The sequence below is a fragment of the Phodopus roborovskii genome, unplaced genomic scaffold (assembly GCF_943737965.1).
Source record: "Phodopus roborovskii unplaced genomic scaffold, PHOROB, whole genome shotgun sequence".
NCBI classification, from domain to species: Eukaryota; Metazoa; Chordata; class Mammalia; order Rodentia; family Cricetidae; genus Phodopus; species Phodopus roborovskii.
In genome coordinates this window covers 967,708-988,990 of record NW_026126481.1, presented here as the reverse complement: position 1 = coordinate 988,990, position 21,283 = coordinate 967,708, and the positions used below count along the sequence as shown (strand labels likewise).

General features: G+C 45.5%; 1 protein-coding gene across 1 annotated transcript in view; it reads right to left on the bottom strand.

The window, feature by feature from the left end:
- The window catches only part of Prune2 (prune homolog 2 with BCH domain), a 209,146-nt gene that overhangs the window by 70,800 nt on the left and 117,063 nt on the right, over nt 1-21,283 (bottom strand). Inside the window, exons 7-9 of the mRNA XM_051194076.1 lie at nt 18,386-18,541; nt 8,003-14,534; nt 6,907-7,669 (exon numbers count right to left, since the gene is read on the bottom strand). Coding sequence (XP_051050033.1) covers nt 6,907-7,669; nt 8,003-14,534; nt 18,386-18,541 — 7,451 coding nt within the window. The remainder of the gene's footprint in view (nt 1-6,906; nt 7,670-8,002; nt 14,535-18,385; nt 18,542-21,283) is intronic.

The following is a 21,283-nucleotide window of genomic DNA, read 5'->3' as shown; positions in this document are numbered from 1 at the left end:
CTCTCTCTCTCTCTCTCTCTCTCTCTCTCTCTCTCTCTCTCTCTCTCTCTCTCTCTCTCTGTGTGTGTGTGTGTGTGTGTGTGTGTGTCTCTCTCTGTCATATTGTACATGTACACACAGCAGCCTAGTTACTTCACCTGTACTTACTAGGTACACACCTGTACTTCTATGGTGGTTTGATGAGAATAGTAAGCATAGACTCATATATTTGAATATTTGACCTGAAGTTGGTGGAACTTTGGGGGAACAATTAGGAGGTGTGGCCATGTTGGAGGAGGTGTATCACTGGCTTTCAGGTTTTAAAAGCCCAAAGTGCCTCACTCTACATGTGTTCTCATTCTCTGTCTCTTTGGCTCTGTATCTCTCTGTCTCTCTCTTTGCTTGCTGTTTCTGGATCAAATGTAAGCTCTCAGCTACTGCTCCAGCACCAGCCTCTCTGCCGTACCCCCAACACAATGGTTATGAACTCATCGTCTGAAAATTTAAGAAGTTTCTCAAATAAATGCTTTCTTTTATAAATTTCCTTGTTTATAGTGTCTCCTCACAGCAATAGAACAGTGACTAAGACACACCCTTTACCAAACAATGTGAGTAGGAACCTCAGAAACCCCTCAGCCCCCTCCACTTACATCAGACTACGTATACCGCCATTTTTGAACAACAGTATGGGTTTCTCTGGCTCTAATAACAATCAAATTTAGATCGTCTGTATTCAAGTATAGTTCCAATATATCAAGTGATAGATACAGCTTGAATTGGTTTGGGATCCACATGCAGTAAGGCAATCTGAATTCTTCAAGTAAAGCTTTGGAGAGAACCCCCTATTTACTATCTTACAACGATGTGTAACTGTATGTATGATTAAAATCAGATGCCTTTTGGGAAGGGACATGTACTGTGGAAAGAATAAATATATGACCCAATCTATCAATCAAAATGGAGACCCACACGATACATGCCTTCCTTTCTTTAGATCTCATAGAAGAGACATCAGGCTGTAAATCCGGGGTCCCTGGGGATCCCCATTCACGTGTCCTGATGTCTATGTTGACAGTGTATTCCCCTATCATCTGTATGTCCCAAATGAAGTCACCTTGTTTTTTGGATTTTGTTTGTTTTGTATTTAAATCTGTACACAGCCTTATTTTAATTCTTTGGGAAAGAGGCCAAGAACCCGGAAATATCTGGCCTAGCCCCCAACCCTTCTTGGTAATGTGTGAGGACCACTCAGGCTGGTCAAACTCCTTCAGGTAGTTACCCTTCTTCTCACTGTTCCCTCTCTGGCCTAGATCCTCCTGGGTTCTGGCTGCCATGTCCTTCACCCCTGGAGACAGGGCACTCACTGTCAGCTATATTGCTAATGTACCTGGACTATTACACTGTTTACCTTGGGCTCCTCAGTCCTTGCCACCGTCTTTGTAAATGTGACTGGATTGAGTCTCCCTTGAATTTTCCTAATTTGAAAGGATAATATAACATCTTTCTTGCTGTGTCCTACTACACCAAGACATCCTGCTTTAGGAAGCCATGATGTTGGCACTGGTGTGATGGCCCATGGGTAAAAGAGCTTGCAGCCAAACCCAAAAACCTGAGTTCAACCCCTGGGGGGGGGTGCTGGAGGCACATGTAGTAGAGAGAGCGAATCAACTTTCCAAGTTGTCTTCTGACCTCCGCATGTGCATTGACAGACACACAGACAGATATAATTTAGAAAGAGAGCCAGACTGACTCATCTTCCTTGATATCATCAGTTCCCATCAGCTTTTCCTCTGAAGGCAGCTCTGCCACGTACCTGCCTTTTCAAAGTCAGCCAGGGGCACACTTTGGACTCTCCCACAGGCCAGCAGCCAGCAGCACAGATGGGCAATTCTGTGCTGCTCCTTCTTCTGGGCAGCCACGTGGCACCACGCATTTTGGCACAAGAGCTGCCTCCTGTTGTACCTGAGCACAAAGCACCACACCCACAGACATTTGGAAAACAGAAACAAACACTGAAGGGCTCTGGTTTCCTCTAGTCCTCCAGTCCCTTGGGCTAGAACCACACAGCCTCAGCAGGAAACAGCCTGAACGGAAGTAGCCTTCTCAGCTATGCTGAGAAATCTGTGTTCAGGCACTGAAGGAGCTGGGGGTGGGGGTGACAAGGCTGAGCTGTCAGGATCAAGATCTGACTCAGCCACTTTCAAAACATCTCATCAAAAACTGACTCTTAAGCCTTTCGTGCCTTTCAGTGGGCAATGGGGAAATCCAAATAAATCAAACTACAGGAGTTGAAGAAAGCATGTCTTTCTGTGGCTGTGCTTCAGTGACAAGCACTGGGATGGAAATGTGAGAGAGTGTGAGAGAGAAGGTAAGGCTAAACTTTACCTTTTTTTTTTTTTTTTTTTTTTTTTTTTGAGACAGGGTTTCTTTGTGTAGCTTTGGCTGTCCTGGAACTCACTCTGTAGACCAGGCTGGCCTCCAACTCACAGAAATCCTCCTGACTCTGCCTCCAGGGTGCTGGGATTACGTGTGCCACCACCACCTGCCTGCCTAGCCTAATTCCTTGTTTTTTAATGATATCAGCAAGGCTTGTCCTGATTCAAATGGCAACTGGGTAGACTAAAGAAAATGACATTCTTCTTAACATGTAATCACTTATTGGAGGAAGGTCTGCTCTCATGTGGATGGCCAGGAAGACACAGTTGTAGGGTAAGGCAGGGGAATCCAAGATGGGGAGGAGAGGCAGGGGAGGGACAGGACAGGGAGGGAGAGGAAGGAAATTGCAATTTAGAAGATGCTTAATTATTACTACCAAATAGGCTGTTCTGTGCCACCGCTACCCAAGGCTAGCAGAAGTCTGTTTCTCACCTTTGACATTCATGTGATTAAAGAGAACCAGGGCAGAGGCTGGAGAGATGGGTTATGGGTATTGTTCTTCTGGAGAATGAAAATAACTGCCCATAATTCAGCTCCAGGGAATCTGATGCTTCTGACCTCTGCAGGTACCCTGCAATTCCCGCACACACACCCATGCACACACATGCACATACATCATTAAGAAGTAGTAAAAATAGGTACCTTTCAAAAGAGAGGAAATGGATGTATTAACACCTGAGAAGCCTGGCTTCTGGTCTCATGAAAAACAAGGAAAACTAACAGTGTCACTGTCACTCTTTCAAAAGACAGAATGCAGCTGGGAGATAGGGGTGCACGCCTTTAATCCCAGCATTTGGGGGGCAAAGGCAGGTGGGTCTCTGAGCTCAAGGCCAGCCTGTGAGTTTCAGGATAGCCGGGGCTACCCAGAGAAACCTTGTCTGGGGCAGGGGACAGATATATTTTGTATTTGAAGGCCAACTACATTAGAGAGCACTGAATACCTCCCGTCTCAGAACAAAGAGGCAATACAAAGGCCCAGGCTGGGTACCAAAGAAAGACACAGAGGAGGAAATGCTACTCTCTCCTCTTCCTTTTCCTCTCATTGACCCCTTTCTGCATACGTACCTCTCTAAAAGGCTATACAAGTATTGCTATTTTCTGCTCAGTATTATTGGGAATTGTTTCCTTTTTATCACTTTTAACACCTCTGAAAGTCAATATATTTGTATATCAAATATTGCAGTTTTATGTAGTTGAGATGATAGGTTGAACAAATTTTATTTATTTATTTATTTACTTTACATGTCTGAATGTTTCACCTGTATGCACGTATGTGTATCACGTGCGTGCCTTCTGGGTGCTCTGGAACTAGGATTACAGATGGCTGTAAGGCCCTCTGTGGATGTTTAGAATTGAACCCGGGTCTTCTGCAAGAGCAACAAGAGCTCTTAACTGCTAAGCTATCTCTCCAGCCTCCTAGGATGGACAGTTTTTAATGAGTAGGTAGGTGTTCTGTTTCTCTGGTATAATACTGACTAGTATGTAATAACATCACTGACACTTTTTTCTTTACATATTTTTACATTTTATTTTGTGTGCCTATGTGCGTGTTCATATGTTCGTGTGTGTGTGTGTGTGTGTGTGTGTGTGTGTGTGTGTACATGTCACAGCATCTATGTGGGACTGTAAGGACAGCTTTTGGGACTTGGTTCTCTCCTTGTACCACATGGGTTCTGGGACTGAAATCAGGTGGTCAGGCTCTGTAGCAAGCATCTTTACCCTCTAAGCCACCTCACCAGCCCCAGCTTTTGTCCTCTGTGTGTTTACATGCTATCTCTTGGATGACTCTGTCTTCTTTTTAGGAGAGGGGTGGGAAGCCTCAGTGCTGGAGCTTTTGCTTGGCATTCATCAAAACTTGTGCTGAAGTCTTAGCATAAGAGAGATGGGGGGAAAAGAGGGAGAGAGGTCCATATGTTACTGAATATTCTGCAATATTCATGTGACCCCACATGGAAAGGACAAGGCTCACCGGTCACTGTCTTCCATGCCCCTGGGAACTGGTATTAATTCTATTTGGTGTATTCTAATACTCCTATAGTTCACACTGCCACCATTGCCAAGTGTCAGTTAGGGTTCCAATTGCTGTGATAAAATACTATGACCAAAATCACCTGGGGAAGAAAGAGTTTACTTTATACTTCCACGTGACTGCCCATCCCTGAGGAATGTCAAAGCAAGAACTCAAACCTGGAGGCAGGAGCTGCTGCAGAGGCCATGCAAGAATGCTACTTTCTGATTTTCTCCTCATGGCTTGTTCAGCTTGCTTTCATATAGCACCTAGGGACAGCAGCCCAGGGGTAGCACCACCCACAATAAATAGGCTTTGCCCTCCCATAGCAACCATCACTCAAGAAAATGTATCCCGGGCTGGAGAGATGGCTCAGCAGTTGAAAACTCTGGCTGCTCTTCCAGAGGACCTGGGTTCAATTCTCAGCATCCACATGGCAGCTCACAACTGTAACTCCAGTTCCAGAGGATCTGGCGCCCTCACACAGACATACATGCAGGCAAAACATCAATGCACATAAAAATAAATAAATCTTAAAGAAAAGAAAATGTATCACAGGCCAATCTTCTGGGGAAATTTTCTCAGTTGAGGTTTGGTCTTACAAAATGACTCTAGTTTGTACCCTGTTGGCATGAAACTAGCCAGCACATAAACTGAGACCGTACATGCAGTGCCTAGGAGCGAGGTGGTAGCAAATGCACTCTGGTGGCATCTGTGTGCATTTGAACTAACACTGGTGACTGTTATTTGCATTCTTGTCCATGTCTCACTATTAGGTTAGACACTAACCATCTTCAAGTCTAGGGCTGTGACTTCAAATAACAGTTCATAAGCTTAAGTATCTGTATTTCAGAGGAGAAACTCTGAAGGCAGCTGGTGGGGCCTTATCCCTAATTCCTGACTCTCTGAAGATTCCCATCTTAGGCTCCCATCTTTGTCTTGTGTCGTTTGTATTAGGGATTGAACCCAGCATCTCAGGCATATGAAACAGGGCTCAACCACCAAGCTGTATTCCCCACCTGTTATTGACAACTATGTTTGCTCAAAAACTATAGGGAGGACTGGTACTATTAGAAGAAATTATGTAAAGGCAGCAGAGGTGGCGAGCAAAGTCTCCTCGCTGTAGAGGCTGAGTGGAAAGGGCTGAGCCCCGAAGGGGAAGGTGCCCTGGCTCCATTAGCTGCTCTCCTCTACTAACTGATCTGGGGTCTCTCTAGAAGAAAGTAGCTTGACAGGAAGAACAAAGATTAGGCCAGCTGAAATGCCCCAATTTTAAAACTCCTTATGTTTTTTTTGAAAACCTCGAACATCCTCCTCCTAGCCTTTATTTCCTCTGTTACTTTCAACAAGAAATGCCATCTGTTAGCATGGAAGCTTTTGACACACTTTGGTCCCATACAGATTAAGTTCATAGAATTTAATTCTGTAGGAGGAAGGTTTGAAATACTCCAACTCCACCCACTGACTTTTATAGATGAGGTCAGGGGCGAATGAGGCTGGGTTCCAAATACCTTAATTCACAATGCATTTGCCATACATTCCCTTTATGTCCCCAAACTGAGTAGGAGGCAGAAGGTATCTTTTATATACCACAGTTATACATGAATCATGGTAACTAATTTAATGAGTGGAGGGCAGGTTCATATATGCCATGGTGCATGTCACACTACATTCTAAAGCATTTCTCACTATTTTTAAGGGCAAATGAAAGAAAGGAAAATCTTAAAGATTACCAGCACACTCCCCAATTCTTAAAGATAGCAGTGACATTCTATTCCTTGCTGCTTGCCCTTTGGCTTCCCATAAATGGACCACAGGGGGGAAAATTTTTTTTTTAAACCCCTACACTGGTGAATGAAGGGGGCAGGCACTGCTTTGACTACCATGTGACACCTCATAGCCAATTAGAGCAGGAGTGTTACCTGCTGATTTTGAGCCTGTAGTGGAGTCTCCTGGTCCCTCAGAAAGCCAGGCGTTTAAATGAAGGCACAGAATGGTTTTTCTGTACCAAAGTCAGTATGCCAACAAGAAAGGCAGGGGCTTCAGCTTCAGGAAGCTTGGAAGCCCAGATCATTTCTTCTGTTCATTTAACATGAATCTAGGACAATTATAGAAGTGCCTTGAGCCTTAAGTTCCTTCTCCCGACCCACCGTCCTTGCCTAGTTCCCAGCATGTAAGGGCCATTGAGCTGATGAGTGCAAGCTGCCCTGTACATAGTAGGTCCTGGAGCGATGCTGACACAGCTCTTCCAGTTCCTCTTGCCTGTTTCAGAGTCATATACCAGGTACTGACGTCAGCGGGGTGGGTAAAGACTGGCTGCAAAACTTTGTTTTGCTAATAGCTGAGTAGCGGTTGCTTTTGCTGATGACACATCTTATAATAAAAGTCAGAAAAAGATCGTCTTACCCCAGCACCCTCACATTTCAGAACCACTCACTATTTCTAAATATTTTCATAAAAACTAAATCTAGTGTTTTGCTTACCCATTTGGTCTTGGCTTCCTGGGTCCAGGCTCAAGGAACTCTGTCTCCTCCATTTCTCGGGGAGAGATCCTGTTTTTCTGAGAGATCTGTGTTGAAAGCATTTCCCATTCATTGTCATGGGTGGCAGCCTGTGTTGGAACTGCATCTAGGCCAGCTTGACCTTGTCTCTTGCTCTTCCATGATTGGCTGCTCAAATCCGTAGCTTCCTCCAGGGCTAAGGAGTCTAGAGGCTTATTTCCTCCTAGAATCTGGGACTGGGAACCCTTGTCCAAGTTGAGACTCAAGAACTGTTCCATAGTTCTGTGAGGAGACCCAGGCCCAGCATCCCTTGTTTCTGAGGGTGGATCACCAGCCTCACTGTGGCCCAAGACCATCCAACTCTGCTCTTGTGCGGGGTTTTCAGGAGATGCCCTCCTGTTATGGGCGGAAGACATTCTCTCTGCAGAACCAGCTTTGACTTCTTTTAAAGACTCAGGCTGGTGTGTGTCTGGAACCCCTGCTAACTGGGTGTCTGGTAGCTCCATTTCTCCAGAACCTGTGCATAATTGTTTTAATTCAGGTAAGTTTTCTCTTGCTTCCCAGGCCTCTGGTTTCAATGGTGAATCTTTTTCATGGCTTACAAGTATGTAATCCACAGTTAGGGCATGGTCTTCTTCAGTTTTCTCTGTCCATTTATCTTCATCGTATTCTAATTTTGTCTGCTCGGGCCCTTTTGTGGGAATTACTTTCTCTTCTTCTAACTCTTGCATCTCCTTCCTGACACCTAGAATATGAAAGTGAGAAGGAGAGAATGAGCTTAACTGTCACAGTCTATGATCTGTGGTCTTTGAAAATGATCTCTTATAAGAGAGACAAGCTAATAAATATTTTCATTTGGGGGACCTGCTCAATTTTCTCATGTATAGAGAAGTTTCATAAAGAGTCATTACATTTACATATACTAAAGATAGTTAGGCAATGGATTGGACATACAGTTACTTGCTCTGCTTGCCTGGGTAGCAATGCTTTAACAAACGCACCAATTTAATTAATGCTGGTGCCTCCAGGAATGAGATTGGGGGGGGGGGGTTGGAGGTGCCCAGGGGGCATTGCTTACCATTTGGTGGTCTCATGTCGCCACCTGCTGGTGAGTCTGAATGATCAGTTTCTATTTCCCAGTCAAAATTTGATGGAGATGACTCCATGTTGGAATCCATTCCTCCTACAGGTGAAGAAAGAGCCTCAGGGTCTTCATGAATATGCAGCACAGTCATCTGGTGTCTAGGCCGCCTGCTGCTGGTCTCAGTGTGGTTTTCCTCCCTTTGATCAGGAAGAGCTGAAAGCAGCATCTCTGCTGCATCACTCCCTAGAGAAGTAGCATCTGGGGACTCAGCTCCCTGTGCTGTTTCAACATCAGCAGCAGGTTCTGTGAGGTAGGACAAGTCGAAGGGAGGTGTGTATGGTGCGAGCGATCGCTTCAGTGTGCCTTCCTCCAAAGGAAGATCGCCACTGTAGCGGAAGTGTTCAGGCTCTCTCATCAGGTCTTCATCAATATTCTGGCCCATCACGTCATATTCAAAATCGCCCCAGGAAGCTTCAGATGAACAGACATCTTGCTTCCCTGCATCCCCGTCGATTGGTGTTTCAGGATGGCCTTCTGATAGCGTTAACTTGCTCATATCGTCTATAGTGCCTGTGGAAGTGTTGAGGCCCGAGGCATCACTGAAACTGTGGTCAAAGGCGGCTTCACTCACATCCAGGCAGGTGTCTGAGGCTAGCAAGAGGTCGGTAAGAACAGCAGGGTTCTCAGAAGCAAGTGGTTGCTCACAGTCAAGCAAGGCTCCAGTGCCTGTCTGACTTTCAGGAAAAAGGTCTTCAGACACCCAAGAGCCATTGCCTTCTACACTACTCTGATGAGTTACAGGAGCGTGGGTGTCTACACTGCCAGCATCTGGGATCATCCTGTCTACTGCTCCCACCTGTGGGCTTGTGCCTTCCTCTGATGCTTTCAAGCTTGTTTTGTTGTCTCTGTGCATATCAGAAGGCTCTGGGGAACCTTCTGGAAAGGCAGGCATGGATGAGCCATTTATATCTGTCGGACTGTTGATTGGAGGCAGTGGTATTATTGCCTGTTCAGAACAGAGTCCTGGATAGAGTTGGACAGATTGAGTCCCGGGTTCCTGAGTAAGTTCATCGTTCATCTTTGGCTCAGTGAGGTCACATTCGCTGGGGTCCACTTCTGGTCCCAGGTAAACTCCTGTATGCTTCTCCATCTCTTGTGTCCCTTCAGAATCATGACACACATCAGGGCTGCTGGAGGCCTGAGAGTTGCTGTCATGGTCACAGTGAATCAATATATCAGGATTCTCAGTGTCCGCTTTGAAAGCGAAAGGTTGTTTGACATCCACCCACAAATCAGGTGAAGCTGAGGCCAGTGGCCCACCCTCTTGGAAGTTGCCATGTAAAATATCTGGAACAAAATTATGCGGGGGCTCACTGGGGCTGGGGCTATCCCGTTCAGAGCCCGACTTCTTTACCAGTCGTGTGGGAGCATTGACTTCAGGGAGATTTTCTGTGACAGGGCTTGAATATATCACTTGGCTGAGATGTGGTTTTTCCTGTTCCCACAAGTTCTCTTGTTGGCACTCAGTGGGTGAAAGCCCAGGGCTGACATGTCCATTTTCATATCTGTTACTAAATGCTGGATCTGGATGGTCCCAGGCAGATAGCATAGATGCCTGACACCGCTCTTCGGTGGGAGCTTCTGCGGGAAGGTCACCAGCAGCAGAGGACATGGCTGTTTGCTGTCCAGAATCCTTGTCAATTTGGTTCAGTATTACGAGCTGACTGAATTGATCGGCCTCTGAGTCTAGCTGCTTTGGTTGAATGTTCCAGAGTTTCTCATGTGACATGTCCCCATTACTGTCTAGAAAGGGTGACTTTAGTTTACCACTGAAAGGACTAGTATTGCCTGTGTCCACAGGTTCACTGTCACTCTGAATGGGTACACCCCAGGGACCCGAATTCTGGAAAACTGGAGAAGTTGCCTCTAGCACGCCCTCTGAGTTAGACAACACCTCTGTAGATACACTGGCATTTGGTCTCCCTTCCTGTAGAGGGGTGTCCCACCACTCACTGCTGTCAGCTGAGAAGCCAAGCATTCCCAATTGAGCAGGGTCTCCATCCTGGGGCTCAGTTCTGGGAGACACAAGCCATAGGTTGTCTCCCGCTTTCCCTGTTTCTGTGGTTTTGGCCTCCACAGGTGTGTCCTGTGTGTCAGTCATCATGAGTGGTGACAGAATCCACTGACCAGGGCTGCTTTGTTGACTGTCACAGAATGGGCTTGGCTTGTTCTCTTTCTCTATTGGCTCTGAACTACCCACAAAGATAGAAAACTCGGACTTGGGATCCTCTGTGGTCAAGAACTTGGGTTTGTGCAATGAATCGTAAGACCCAGGCTCACTCTGAGAAACTTGACATGTGGCCGAATGGAACTTCTCCACAAACTCTTGGTCTCCTCCACTGTCATCATCAGAGCCTGAGCTTGTATCCTCTATCCTAGTATCCTCTGGCTGCACAATTTCCACAAGTTCCTCTTCCTCTTGATGGCTAATCATTACACTGTCTTCCTGATGCGCACGAGAATATTCTGAGTATTTATCTGTCCCAAGGCTCGATGAAGACGATGAGGAGTCACCATTGATGGAATCACTTGGAATCTCAGGAAATTTAGGATCCTTCTGATCAAACATCTTTCCAACTTCATCCTTTCCATTTTTTGCAAAGTCCCTCATTTCAGTATTCATTTCTACTTGGGATTCAGTGGTAAATAGTTCTGGTTCTTGGTTAGTCTGTTTGATCCTGTCATCTTGGTCCTCTTCCTGAAGTTCAGTACTGGGTTCATGGGTCCAGGACAAAGCAACTGAAGAATCATTCAGGTCAGGACTGGACACACTTGAATGAGTACACCCACTAGAGAAGCTGTCTCTATCGTAATTTCCTGGTGAAAGGGCTTCCGGGACTCCATTCTCAGTGCCCTGACCTGCAGGGTTCATAGCTGCTTCATAACTTATGTGACTATCCCACACATCACTATCTATAGGGCCATCCCAAGCATGAAAGTTTTGAGGAGATTCACAAAGTAGCTTTTCATTTGCTCTTTCTGGCTCTAGGAGATTATGATCTTTAGTTTTCTCAAGTTCCAGTTCAGACAAAGGCATATTTTTTATTAGATTAATCCTATCAGCAGTTACAATGGCTTCATCTGAATTTCCATGATCCATGAGAGATTCTTCATGGGTCTGTTTTGTCTGCAAATTACTTTTGGGTGTCTCTGTTTGCACAGCAAAGGAGTCTAGAGCATAAGACTCCTCAACCTCTAAGGCTTCCTCTGGTCCCTCAGTCTGAGGACTAGGGGTAACTGAAAGAGAGCTGATTTTGCCTGATGTTCTGCAGATTTCTGGGTGTTCAAATGCAGCTGAAAAAGACAGTTCCTGATCACTGGGCTCTTTTCCAGAAACCCATGGGGCACCATCCATCCCTATCGCTGCCTCCTTGTTGAGATGCCCACTGCCAGATGCACGAAGGCCTTTAATCTCATTTTCAGTCTGTTCGTAAGTGTGGTCTGTCCATGGATCTGACTGTGCAACATGTTCTATACTCTTCAACCTGGTCACCAAGGATGCTGTGCCACCTTGGGCTTCTGTCCATGTGTCCTGATTGTCAGGTTGAGATGTAAGCACTGCTGACTCACTGAGTTCAGAGGGTTCTAACATGTGTCTCTCCTTACCATTTACTGAGTGCCCAGGACTTCCAGGAGGCCAACTGCTGTGTTCCATATCTGTAGTAATGGGTGGGCTTGCTAATCTGAATGATGGCATATCTTTATCTCTCATGACAGAATCCCAAATACTGTTTGCAATTAACTGCCCACTTTTCTCACTCAGGGTATGGTATTCACTGGGACCGGTGTCCCCGGGAGGCTCAGCAGAGGCACAGAGGCCCCAGCCCCCCTGATCTGCTTCCTGGTGTTCTGTGCCCCATGGTTCGAGCTGCTTCACTGAGAACCGGGTTTCAGGCTCAGTGTTTGCAGCTGCGTAACCTTCTGCTTGACCATTGCCACTAATCGCCACACCCCCACTGCAGTCATCCCAATCTAAGTCATTATCCATATCTGAGATTGTCGCGGTAGACTGTGTGTCCTCCAGAATCCCCCGGTTCCATGTGTCGAGGCTGTCAGGGGCTGCCTGGCGTGAGTTGGTGTTGCTGTGTAGAAGGGTGAGCTGCCTGTTCGCCTCATTGTACAGTTGCATCATGCTAGGGTCATCGTAACTGGATGATGGGCTGCTCTCCCCCACATCATCCTCCATGGAAGCAGTCCCATCTTTGGCATGCTCTATCTTGAGTAAATCTTTATCTGGCTGATGTGAGTCACTTTCTCCAGGCTTATCATCTTCATGAGGTGATGCCCACATGTCTAGGTTCCCAGGCCCAGAACCAATTCGACTTCTCTGAGGCTGCTGTGGTGACATCGCCGGAGCCTCAGCCCCCTCTACAGGACAGTCAGTGTCTTTTGCCTCAAAACCATTCTCTTTAGCAAACGGCTTGTTTTCCATTTCCTTTTCATCTCCAGCATATGTCGGTGATGTGTAAGAGTCAGAGGTGGAGTAGTTGGTGTCTAAGGGGGATGGGACAGAGTCTTCCCCTAGGTTGGATGTGCTGTAATCAGAGCATTTATATGACAAGAAGGAATCTTCCCAAGGAGCTAATACATCTGACCCTCTCTTCCTAATACTCTCCTCAAAGAGGTTCCAGGAGCCTTCCTTTTCATATACCTTCCCTCTGGGTTTTGGATCCACCAAATCAGTCTGGTCTTCTCCTGGTTGCTTAGAATTATTCCATGTCTGACCCAGATCAGAAATGGGACTTGCAGATGTAAGAATATTATCCTTGGAGCCATTGCTCTTCTTGCCCCAGATTTCTGGAGCTGAATCTTCATTGGCCTCAACAGGAGAATTGTTCAGTAGGTCTGCATCAGGGAAAGAAAACCCGCTTTTGGCTATAGCCCACTCATTCGGGTCCTGCACAGACGGTGCCTCATGGTTAGTGGGATGAAGATTCCAAGCACTGTTTAGAGTCTCAGTGCTATCTTTTTTATCAAATGCACCCCAGGCCTGGAAGGGCACTGTCACTGCAGCATCAACAGAGTCTGAGGGCTTTCCCCAGGGCTCCGGCATCATTGTTGGTGAGTGACCCGAATGCCACAGAGCAGCGAAGTCTTCTATGAGGTGGTTTGTCCCTTGAGGAGAGGCGTCTGTCAAATGTGGCCTCTTTGTGTGTGGGTGCTGATATTGTAAGCTCTCCTTCTTCTGGTCCTGGGTGTCTTTGCTGCCCAGTTCAGGCTGATCAAATTCAGATTCCCAGGGATCTGTCTTTGGAAATCCAAGACTCTTTGGTTGGAATGTGGAATCTGAGGTTGTCCTCTCCATGGGGCCAGGCTTCTGATCTTTCCATGATTCAGGGCTCTGAAAAACAGGCTCTTGTTCACCAGAGCTCCACGCATCTACAATATTTTTAGAGTCAATTTCCAAGCTACCCCACCAGCTACTACACCGTGCACGGGTCTGAGGTGGCCCCAGGTGCCCTGTGTCAATTGCATTTTGGATCATAGCTTCTGGATAGAGTGGGGTTGGCTCTTCAGTTGATGGTGAGATTTCTATAAAACTGTTCATAGGTGTTGGTGGGATCCTCTTTGCAATATTCTTCAGCCTTTCTGGGGAAGAAGGTTCATCTCCCACAAAGCATGTCAGGCTTAAATTTCTTTCAGAGCTATCTCCTGAGCTTTCTTGCCTCTGGACAAACTCTTCATCAAATTCCACGAGGCTATCTTTCCCAGTCTCTGACAAAAGGGAACTGGAGGAGTAATTAGACATGTTGATCCCCATCTCACCAAGTCCTTTAGGCCCCTCGGAGAGATTCCCTTCCGATGAATCACTGTTGGGGAAGTCATCCTCTGGCGAGTAGTCTGCAGAATGGGACGATGGCTGGGATTGCTCAGAAGCCATGGGTGCCGGGTCAAAGTTGAAGAGGTCAAAGTGCTCACTGTGTTCCCCGGAACGCACATGTTCCTCTGCAACTATGCCTTCCGGAATGGGGCTGTAGGAGTCAAATCCTGGGAGAAGGCTGTGGTGAGGCCCAATACCCTCTCCCACTGGGCTGTCATCACTGAGGAACACTGAGCTCTCTTTGGATGAACGACTGCTCCTGATGGTGGCCAACCCACTGTCGGGGCTGACAAGGTCTACGTTGACATCCACCTGAGCTTGGTTAGAATCATTGAGCTCTGGGGGGTTTTCTATGAAATTCACAGAGCTGGGCTGTGGCTCTATGTCAGAACCATACAATTCCATAATCCCGGAAGAGCCTTGGGACAGGGGGGCGCTGCCTGCCACAGCTTCTGTTGAGGATGTCCGACTGTTAGAGACCATCTCTGCACACCTCCTGTTGATGACTTCCTTGACAAGAAGAACCACCTGGTCACAGGTCACAGAAGGGTCCTCCTGCTGGTATACCAGGATCTCATCACAGCCACATTCAAAGGGCTCCAGTTCCAGGCAAGGGTTTTGACTTTCTTCTAATTCACAGCAAATCTATGGGGAGGAACAAGGGCTTGTGTGAGCATGCAGATATCCTTTGCATTTTGTCTTTCTCAACTTTTCAGTAAAAAAAAAAAAATGTATATTTTCACATATGTGTACTGTTTCTCACCTCCTCCTACTCTCTTGAACTCCTTTCATGCTCTTATTCCCTATCAAATTCATTGTCTTTTTCTTTTTATCAGAAACACATACTATACATATATATACATACATATATACATACATACATATATACACATATACACATATACATATATATATAGCTTGATGAGTCCACTTAATGTTTCTCATACATATAGGCTTTTAGGGATGACCACTTGGTGTTAGATAATTAATTAGGAGACTCATTTCTGGGGAAGACTGATCATCCTGGCTGGTTTAATGCCAACTCAACACAAGCTAGATTTACCTGAAAGGAGGGAACCTCAATTGAGAAAATGCCTCCATAAGACCCAACTGTAAGGTATTTTCTTAACTAGTGATTGATGGGGGAAAGGCTGGGGTATGTTAAGAGTTGGTTTTTTTTCTGTATGTCAGTCTTGTCCCTCTGTCATGCCAACCCCAAATAACATACTGAAACATTGTATTAGACATAATTTTGTAGGCCAGTTATTAGTATCCCACTTCTGACACCAGATATGATGTTTAATAAGGATCAGGAGAAACAAATAGGCCAAATAGATGTTTATTTAGGGAGAAATAACTTACAACATAGGCAGATGAACACCAGCAGGTTCCTGGTCCCAAAAATGCCTCCAGATATACTCCTGTCCCCATGCTACAAACAAGAGAGCTCTCCGATCCCCCTCCTCAGACTTAGGTAATGTCTGGCCCTGACTCCGCCCCCAATGGGCGTGGTCTATGCCACAGGTGTGGACAAGGTAAGTATCTCACTACAGGGGTAATGAGCGTGTGCTACCATGCCCAGTTTTTTGGGGTACAAGCACTTTACCAACAGAGTCAGTTCCTCAGTCCCTCCTCCCCACTGTGTGTGTCTTGCTGACAAAGTGTTTGAATAGGAGAGGAAGCCAGCCCTGGCCTCGCCCTGATGAAGTGTCAGTATAGATCTGGAAAAGGTGAGAAAGAGACCGGGCCACGAGTTGAGCTTCCCCACAGCACCCAGGCCCCTTCTGGTCCTTCTTGCCCTGGGGAGTGTTTGGCTCACTCTTGCTTGATCCAGAGAGCCCCATTCCTCTTTGTCTCCAGACCCCACCTTCTCAGAGAATCGCCAACAAAGAAAAGGCACCAATAAGCCCAGTTCTGCATTCTTGGAGGCTGCAGCAGCTCCTCCCCGAAGTTACCAGTAGCCTAAGAGCCCACCTAAAGCAGTCAGCTTTTAACCATACTTGGGTACAACCCCAGCTTGTAGAGGACATGTCATCACCCCTCACCTACAGGGTACATAAGCACCCTGCTTTAGTTCAGGTGTGTGACTTCTACTGCTTCTTTGCCTGCCTCAACCCATGCGGGCTGGAGAACTCACCCAGGAGTTGCTTTGCTCAAATATACCTGTCTTTTGTTTTGTTTTGTTTTTCAACTTGGCTTGATCTAGCTTACTGAGTTGCAGAGAAACCTATTATGGGTACAGAAAACCTATCAGGGAGCACAGATACGGAAACCGGAACAGACAAAGGTGCCTGGGAAGAGGGACACTGAACCAGACAGCCAGTTCCAGGTCAGGCCTAGGCTGCATGTTTTGCCATGCTGAGCTTTTTAAAAAGCCCCACAGGGTTATCAGGGCTTAAAATGATGGTGGCGATAATAGCCATAGAAGCCTTGGAAATGGCCTTGATGGTAATAAGAGCAGCATTCACTGAGCATGTACCCACACCAGCACACTGTAAGTGTTTCACGGCTGCAGCTCCTTTTATTCTCACAGACATCCTATGAGGCTGTGGGAATCCATGCTTTGTTGATAAGGAAATGTAAACCAGGAAGGGTTAATAAGTCAACAGCTGACTGCTAGTGTGATGGGACCCCGGTTTTACCAGGAAGGGTTAATAAGTCAACAGCTGACTGCTAGTGTGATGGGACCCCGGTTTTGAACTCTGCGATTGTGCTGTCGAGGTGGATTCTTCACTGTGTGACAAGACACAGAAGAAGCCCTTGGTGCTGTGCCTGCCCTCTCTGTGTTGAGGTATTTACAGGAACTGCCTTTGGAGCCTGCCACCGAGGTGAGGAGAGAAGGAAGCATGGGCTCCGGGGCTTTTGACCACTTTGTTTGCTTAAAGGAGTTTACTTTCAAATTGAAAAAGAGGTCTGATGCCAAAAGTGATTCGAAAACTAAGGTGCCTGGACAACTTATGTCTTGTCTATGGGAAGTAAATGAGCACAAAGGGTAACATCTACCTTCTGTTACAGTTTGGGCTCATGCATTCGAATCCCTTGTCCACAGTTGCTGTTATGGGAAAGCTAGGGAACTTTTGAGACAGGGGTCCTAGCTGCGATACAGGCCTGTAGGGTCGGCCTTGGAGGTTGCAGGGAAGCCCAGCTTCCTTATCTGATCCCATGCTTCCTGAGCCACCAGAGTGTGATCTCTGCCATGGTGGACAGTATCTCTGAAATAGGAGTCAAAAGAAATCTCTCCCCCACCTAGTGTCCTGTCATGGTGACACGAGAAGTAACTAGTGAACCCTGGAATCCAGGTGCACAGTGCATTAGCACTAGAAAAGCCACAGCCATGCCTTGACACAGGTACGAGGGTCAGAGCAGGGAACACAAAAATGCACTGGGGGTAATGGCATCATGTTCTTATCTGAACTTGAGAAAGCAGAGAGACAAGATACAGTCATGTTAACACAAAGGAGCCAAATGGAGTTTTAAAGGACAGAGGGAAGATGTAGAAAGGAAAGACATGGAGACTTTGCCTCTTGTCACATGTGATGGCCAAGGACTGACTCTCTGGTGAGGTTCATATGAACCAATCATAGCCATTGCTATTTCTATCTCAATGTTAGTTATTAAGTATAATAACTAACTCACTCCTACATCGGTGACTTGTTGTGATTAACTTTCTTCTTCTTCTCCTCCTCCCCATCCTCCTTTTCATTTCCAGGCTTTGTGTTAAAGGGCCCAACTATCACCCTGCAAGAAGCCAACTGATTACCTAGTGAGAATCTGTGCACACGGTGTTTGCTAAGGCATCAGATCACTTGTTCTAAATACCAGGCACTAAATGGGCAATGAGAGTGACTAGGGAACAGTTGTAAAAGAAACAGTGTGAAAAGGAGTCGCCTTTATTTGGATGAGAAAGAGCTGATAGTTTTCCTTATGGGTTCAGTCTAGAACGGGACTCATTGCGGGGCTCTGCTATGGTTTTGTGTCACCCTGGGGTTTGTGCATGCAAAGCTTGGGATGCGACAGTGTGGGATTGGTGGAGTCTTTAAGAAGTGGGGCTAGTAGGTAGTTAGATGACAAGGGCACCACAAGGAGGATTAATGAAGGCTTCAAAGCACTGTATTAATTGTCACGAGAATGGGTGGTTGCAAAGCAGGTCTACGCTTCTGCTTTCAGGCTCTCTTTCACCAGAAAGTCCTTACTGTATCAATATACAAGTCAGCAGCATGCTCTTGAATCTCTAGAAGTGTGAGCCAAATTAATCTCCCTTCCCTATAAAGTACCTGGCCTCTGGTACTTTGTCAGCAACACAAAATGGACTAACTAACAGCCTTTCTAAAAGGAAGCAATGTGCAACATACCCCTATTTCTCCTACAAGTCCAATCTCAGGACTCTGTCCCTTGGGCCTGTTTCCTGTGAGACACCAGTCCATTGTTATCTCTTACCACATGTCCTTAATTCCAGAATCACAAACAGTGAATCAGATAGAGGAATGTTGGCTCACCTGGCTGCACAGTTCAAGGTTCTGGGAGTACACAGCGATTTGCTGTTTCTGCTGTTCCTCTGCCGTGTAGCTGGCGATCAGGATGAGGACATCAAAACCGAACTTGTCTGTGAAGGCTTTCAAATCACTGGTGATGTTGCTATGAAACAGACAGTCCTGAAACAACAGACATATGACATCAGTGTCAAACTCCCTGCTTCAAACTGCTGGTCACCAATCAGCTCAGGCCTGTGATGTCTTAGCACAGATATTTATCATCAGAGGCAAGTAACATAAACACTTGAGAAATTTTTGAAATGTCCATGTTCTGGCTTAAAATACCCTTTACTGATTTGTTTTCCCAAACCAAGAAAAGAAGATGTCTCTGCCATTATCGCCAACCCTTTATAGTCAAAGAACACATTTTTATGAAGTATTTATCAAGCATTTGAAAAGCACATCTAGCTCTCAACCATTTATAATACCCATATAAGAATTTCTGTTGACTCTGATCTCAACCTGTCACTAGAAAAGCAAGTTGAATCATATACCAGGCATCTGTGTAATTGTGTCTCTTCCTTCAAGAAGTATGGGGAAGTCCATATTCTGTCTCCTTGTCTTCATAATAATGTATTTGGATATACTCCTATCTTATAATATTCTTTTTTTTTTGTGCCCTACCAAAAACATTTGAATTAGAATGTTGCCCATAGGCTCAAATATTTGCCCAATTTGTTCCCAGTCAGTGGTGCCATTGTGGAAGTTCAGGAGGTGTAGCCTTGCTGAGAAAGGGAGGCAGGCCTTGCCCTACTTTTAATTTGCTCTCTCTGCTTTGTGCTTGCAGTACAATATAGGATCTCTCAACTTCCTGCTCCTTCTGCCCTGCATCCTCATCACAGGGGACTTTTATTCCACTGGAACCATAGCCCAAATAAACCCCTTCTTCTTTCTATAAGTTGCTTGGTCATGGTGGTTTCACCACAGCAACAGAAGTAACTAATACAGTATCATAGGTGTATGTGTGTGTATACAGATATCAGAGGACATATTTTTGGAAGTCAGTTCTTGACTTCCTCGCTGGGCAGGCCATTCTTGTTTCTGTTGCTGCTCTGTATATGCCAAGCTAGCTGGCTTGTGAACTTTCAGCCTATTCTATCTTCATGTCTCATCTTACTGAAGGAGTTCTGAGATTAAAGATGTGTGCCATTGCACACATCTGGATCTTTGTATGGTTTCTAGAGATTGAAGCCCAGTGCCTGTGCTTCAAGCACTCTTATCTGATGAATTACCTCACTGGCCCTATAATTTTATTTTCTATGATTATTGATAGTTTTCATCCAAAATTCCTGACGATGAACCTGGCTGAGGAATTCATTTTGAAGACAGGGTCCCCTGGATGTGGAGCTGGGGTGTTGAACCCAAGGCTTTGTGCATACTAGCAGAGTACTCTACCTACTGGGCTGGAGCTCCAGCCCCCGGGGAATTTTATTGCAGGGGGAAGGTCCAGGAGACTTTTGTAATAGCCATAACGTTGGTTCTACATTACTATATATGGCAAATGTGGAGAAAACAGTAACTGGCATTCCCAGAATGCCACATCAGAATGCCATTAACTACAGAACTTGTGTTGACTTTTCAAGTTAGATCATTTCCAGTGAGACCAGTTTGCCCTTACAATTTTCTCTCTTCATTCAAGGAACACAGTGAAGCCCATATTATAACCTCTGGCATTCACATCTGGCATATGTTAGTTGCTCAAGAAATATTTGTAAAATGACTGGAAAGATAAACAAAATCAGTCTGTGCTATACCTCCTCTGTCATAAAATTCGAACACACACACACACACATCAACTAGCCATTACATCAATGATTTCTACATCTGTGGATTCAAACAACAGTTGGTCAGATCACATATGTTTAGAAACAATACAGTTCTACTAAATACATACAGACTTGGTTCTTGGTATCTTCCTCTAAATAATACAACCACTATCTGCATGTCTTAGACATTATAAGTCATCTAGAGATGACTTAGAGAATGCACACACACACACACACACACACACACACCATCACCACCACCACCACTACCATCCTCATCATCCTCATTTTATAAAATTAGTTGACTAATAGTTGATAAACTAATACTATCAGTAAAAAACATCATGCTGTATACTCAAGGGATTCAGAGAACTCTATGCATTTTGTTATAATAGCAATTGTAATTATGCTTATTGTGGTATAATGTTAAAACTTTACAGAAGTATTTACCACAGAAAATGTGATTGCCATACTACCCCCTCAGTATCATTGTGAATAGCCAAATAGTTATAGATCTGTTAATACATTAATATTTGCATAATGTAGCTGCTTAAGACTACTTACCAGCCACTAAGATTACCACTAACTGCACAGGCTCTGCAGTTTTGCTGAATGAAATCTTAAGGTCTATGAAACCCCTAAGAGGCGCTAGGTGGGTGGGGTTTCCATGTGTTGATGAAGCTTGGCTGCATGTTTGTTTGCTTTTGTGTTTTGAGAGAGGGTCTCCCTTCATAGCTCTGACTGTCCTGGAACTTACTAGGTAGTCCAGGCTGGCTTTGAACTAACAGAGATCTACCTGCCTCTGTTTCCTGAATGCTGTGTCTAAAGGTGTGAGCCATCATGCCTGGCTCCTCATGGCATCTATGCTTGTTAGGAATTTTAATAGATCGTTGTCTCTTTTATGTTAGAAAGAAGTACACACAAGAATCATAAAGCTCTCAGGATGTATTATTGATGGATACAGAGGATGTGTTATCTGACTTGGTAGTGGAGTTTGTGATGTTCACATATAAGAAGCTTGGAAGCATGTGACCCAGAAAGGACATTGTCAGCACCAACATTGGTGTCTGAATGCCATGGCAGCAATCACTAAATA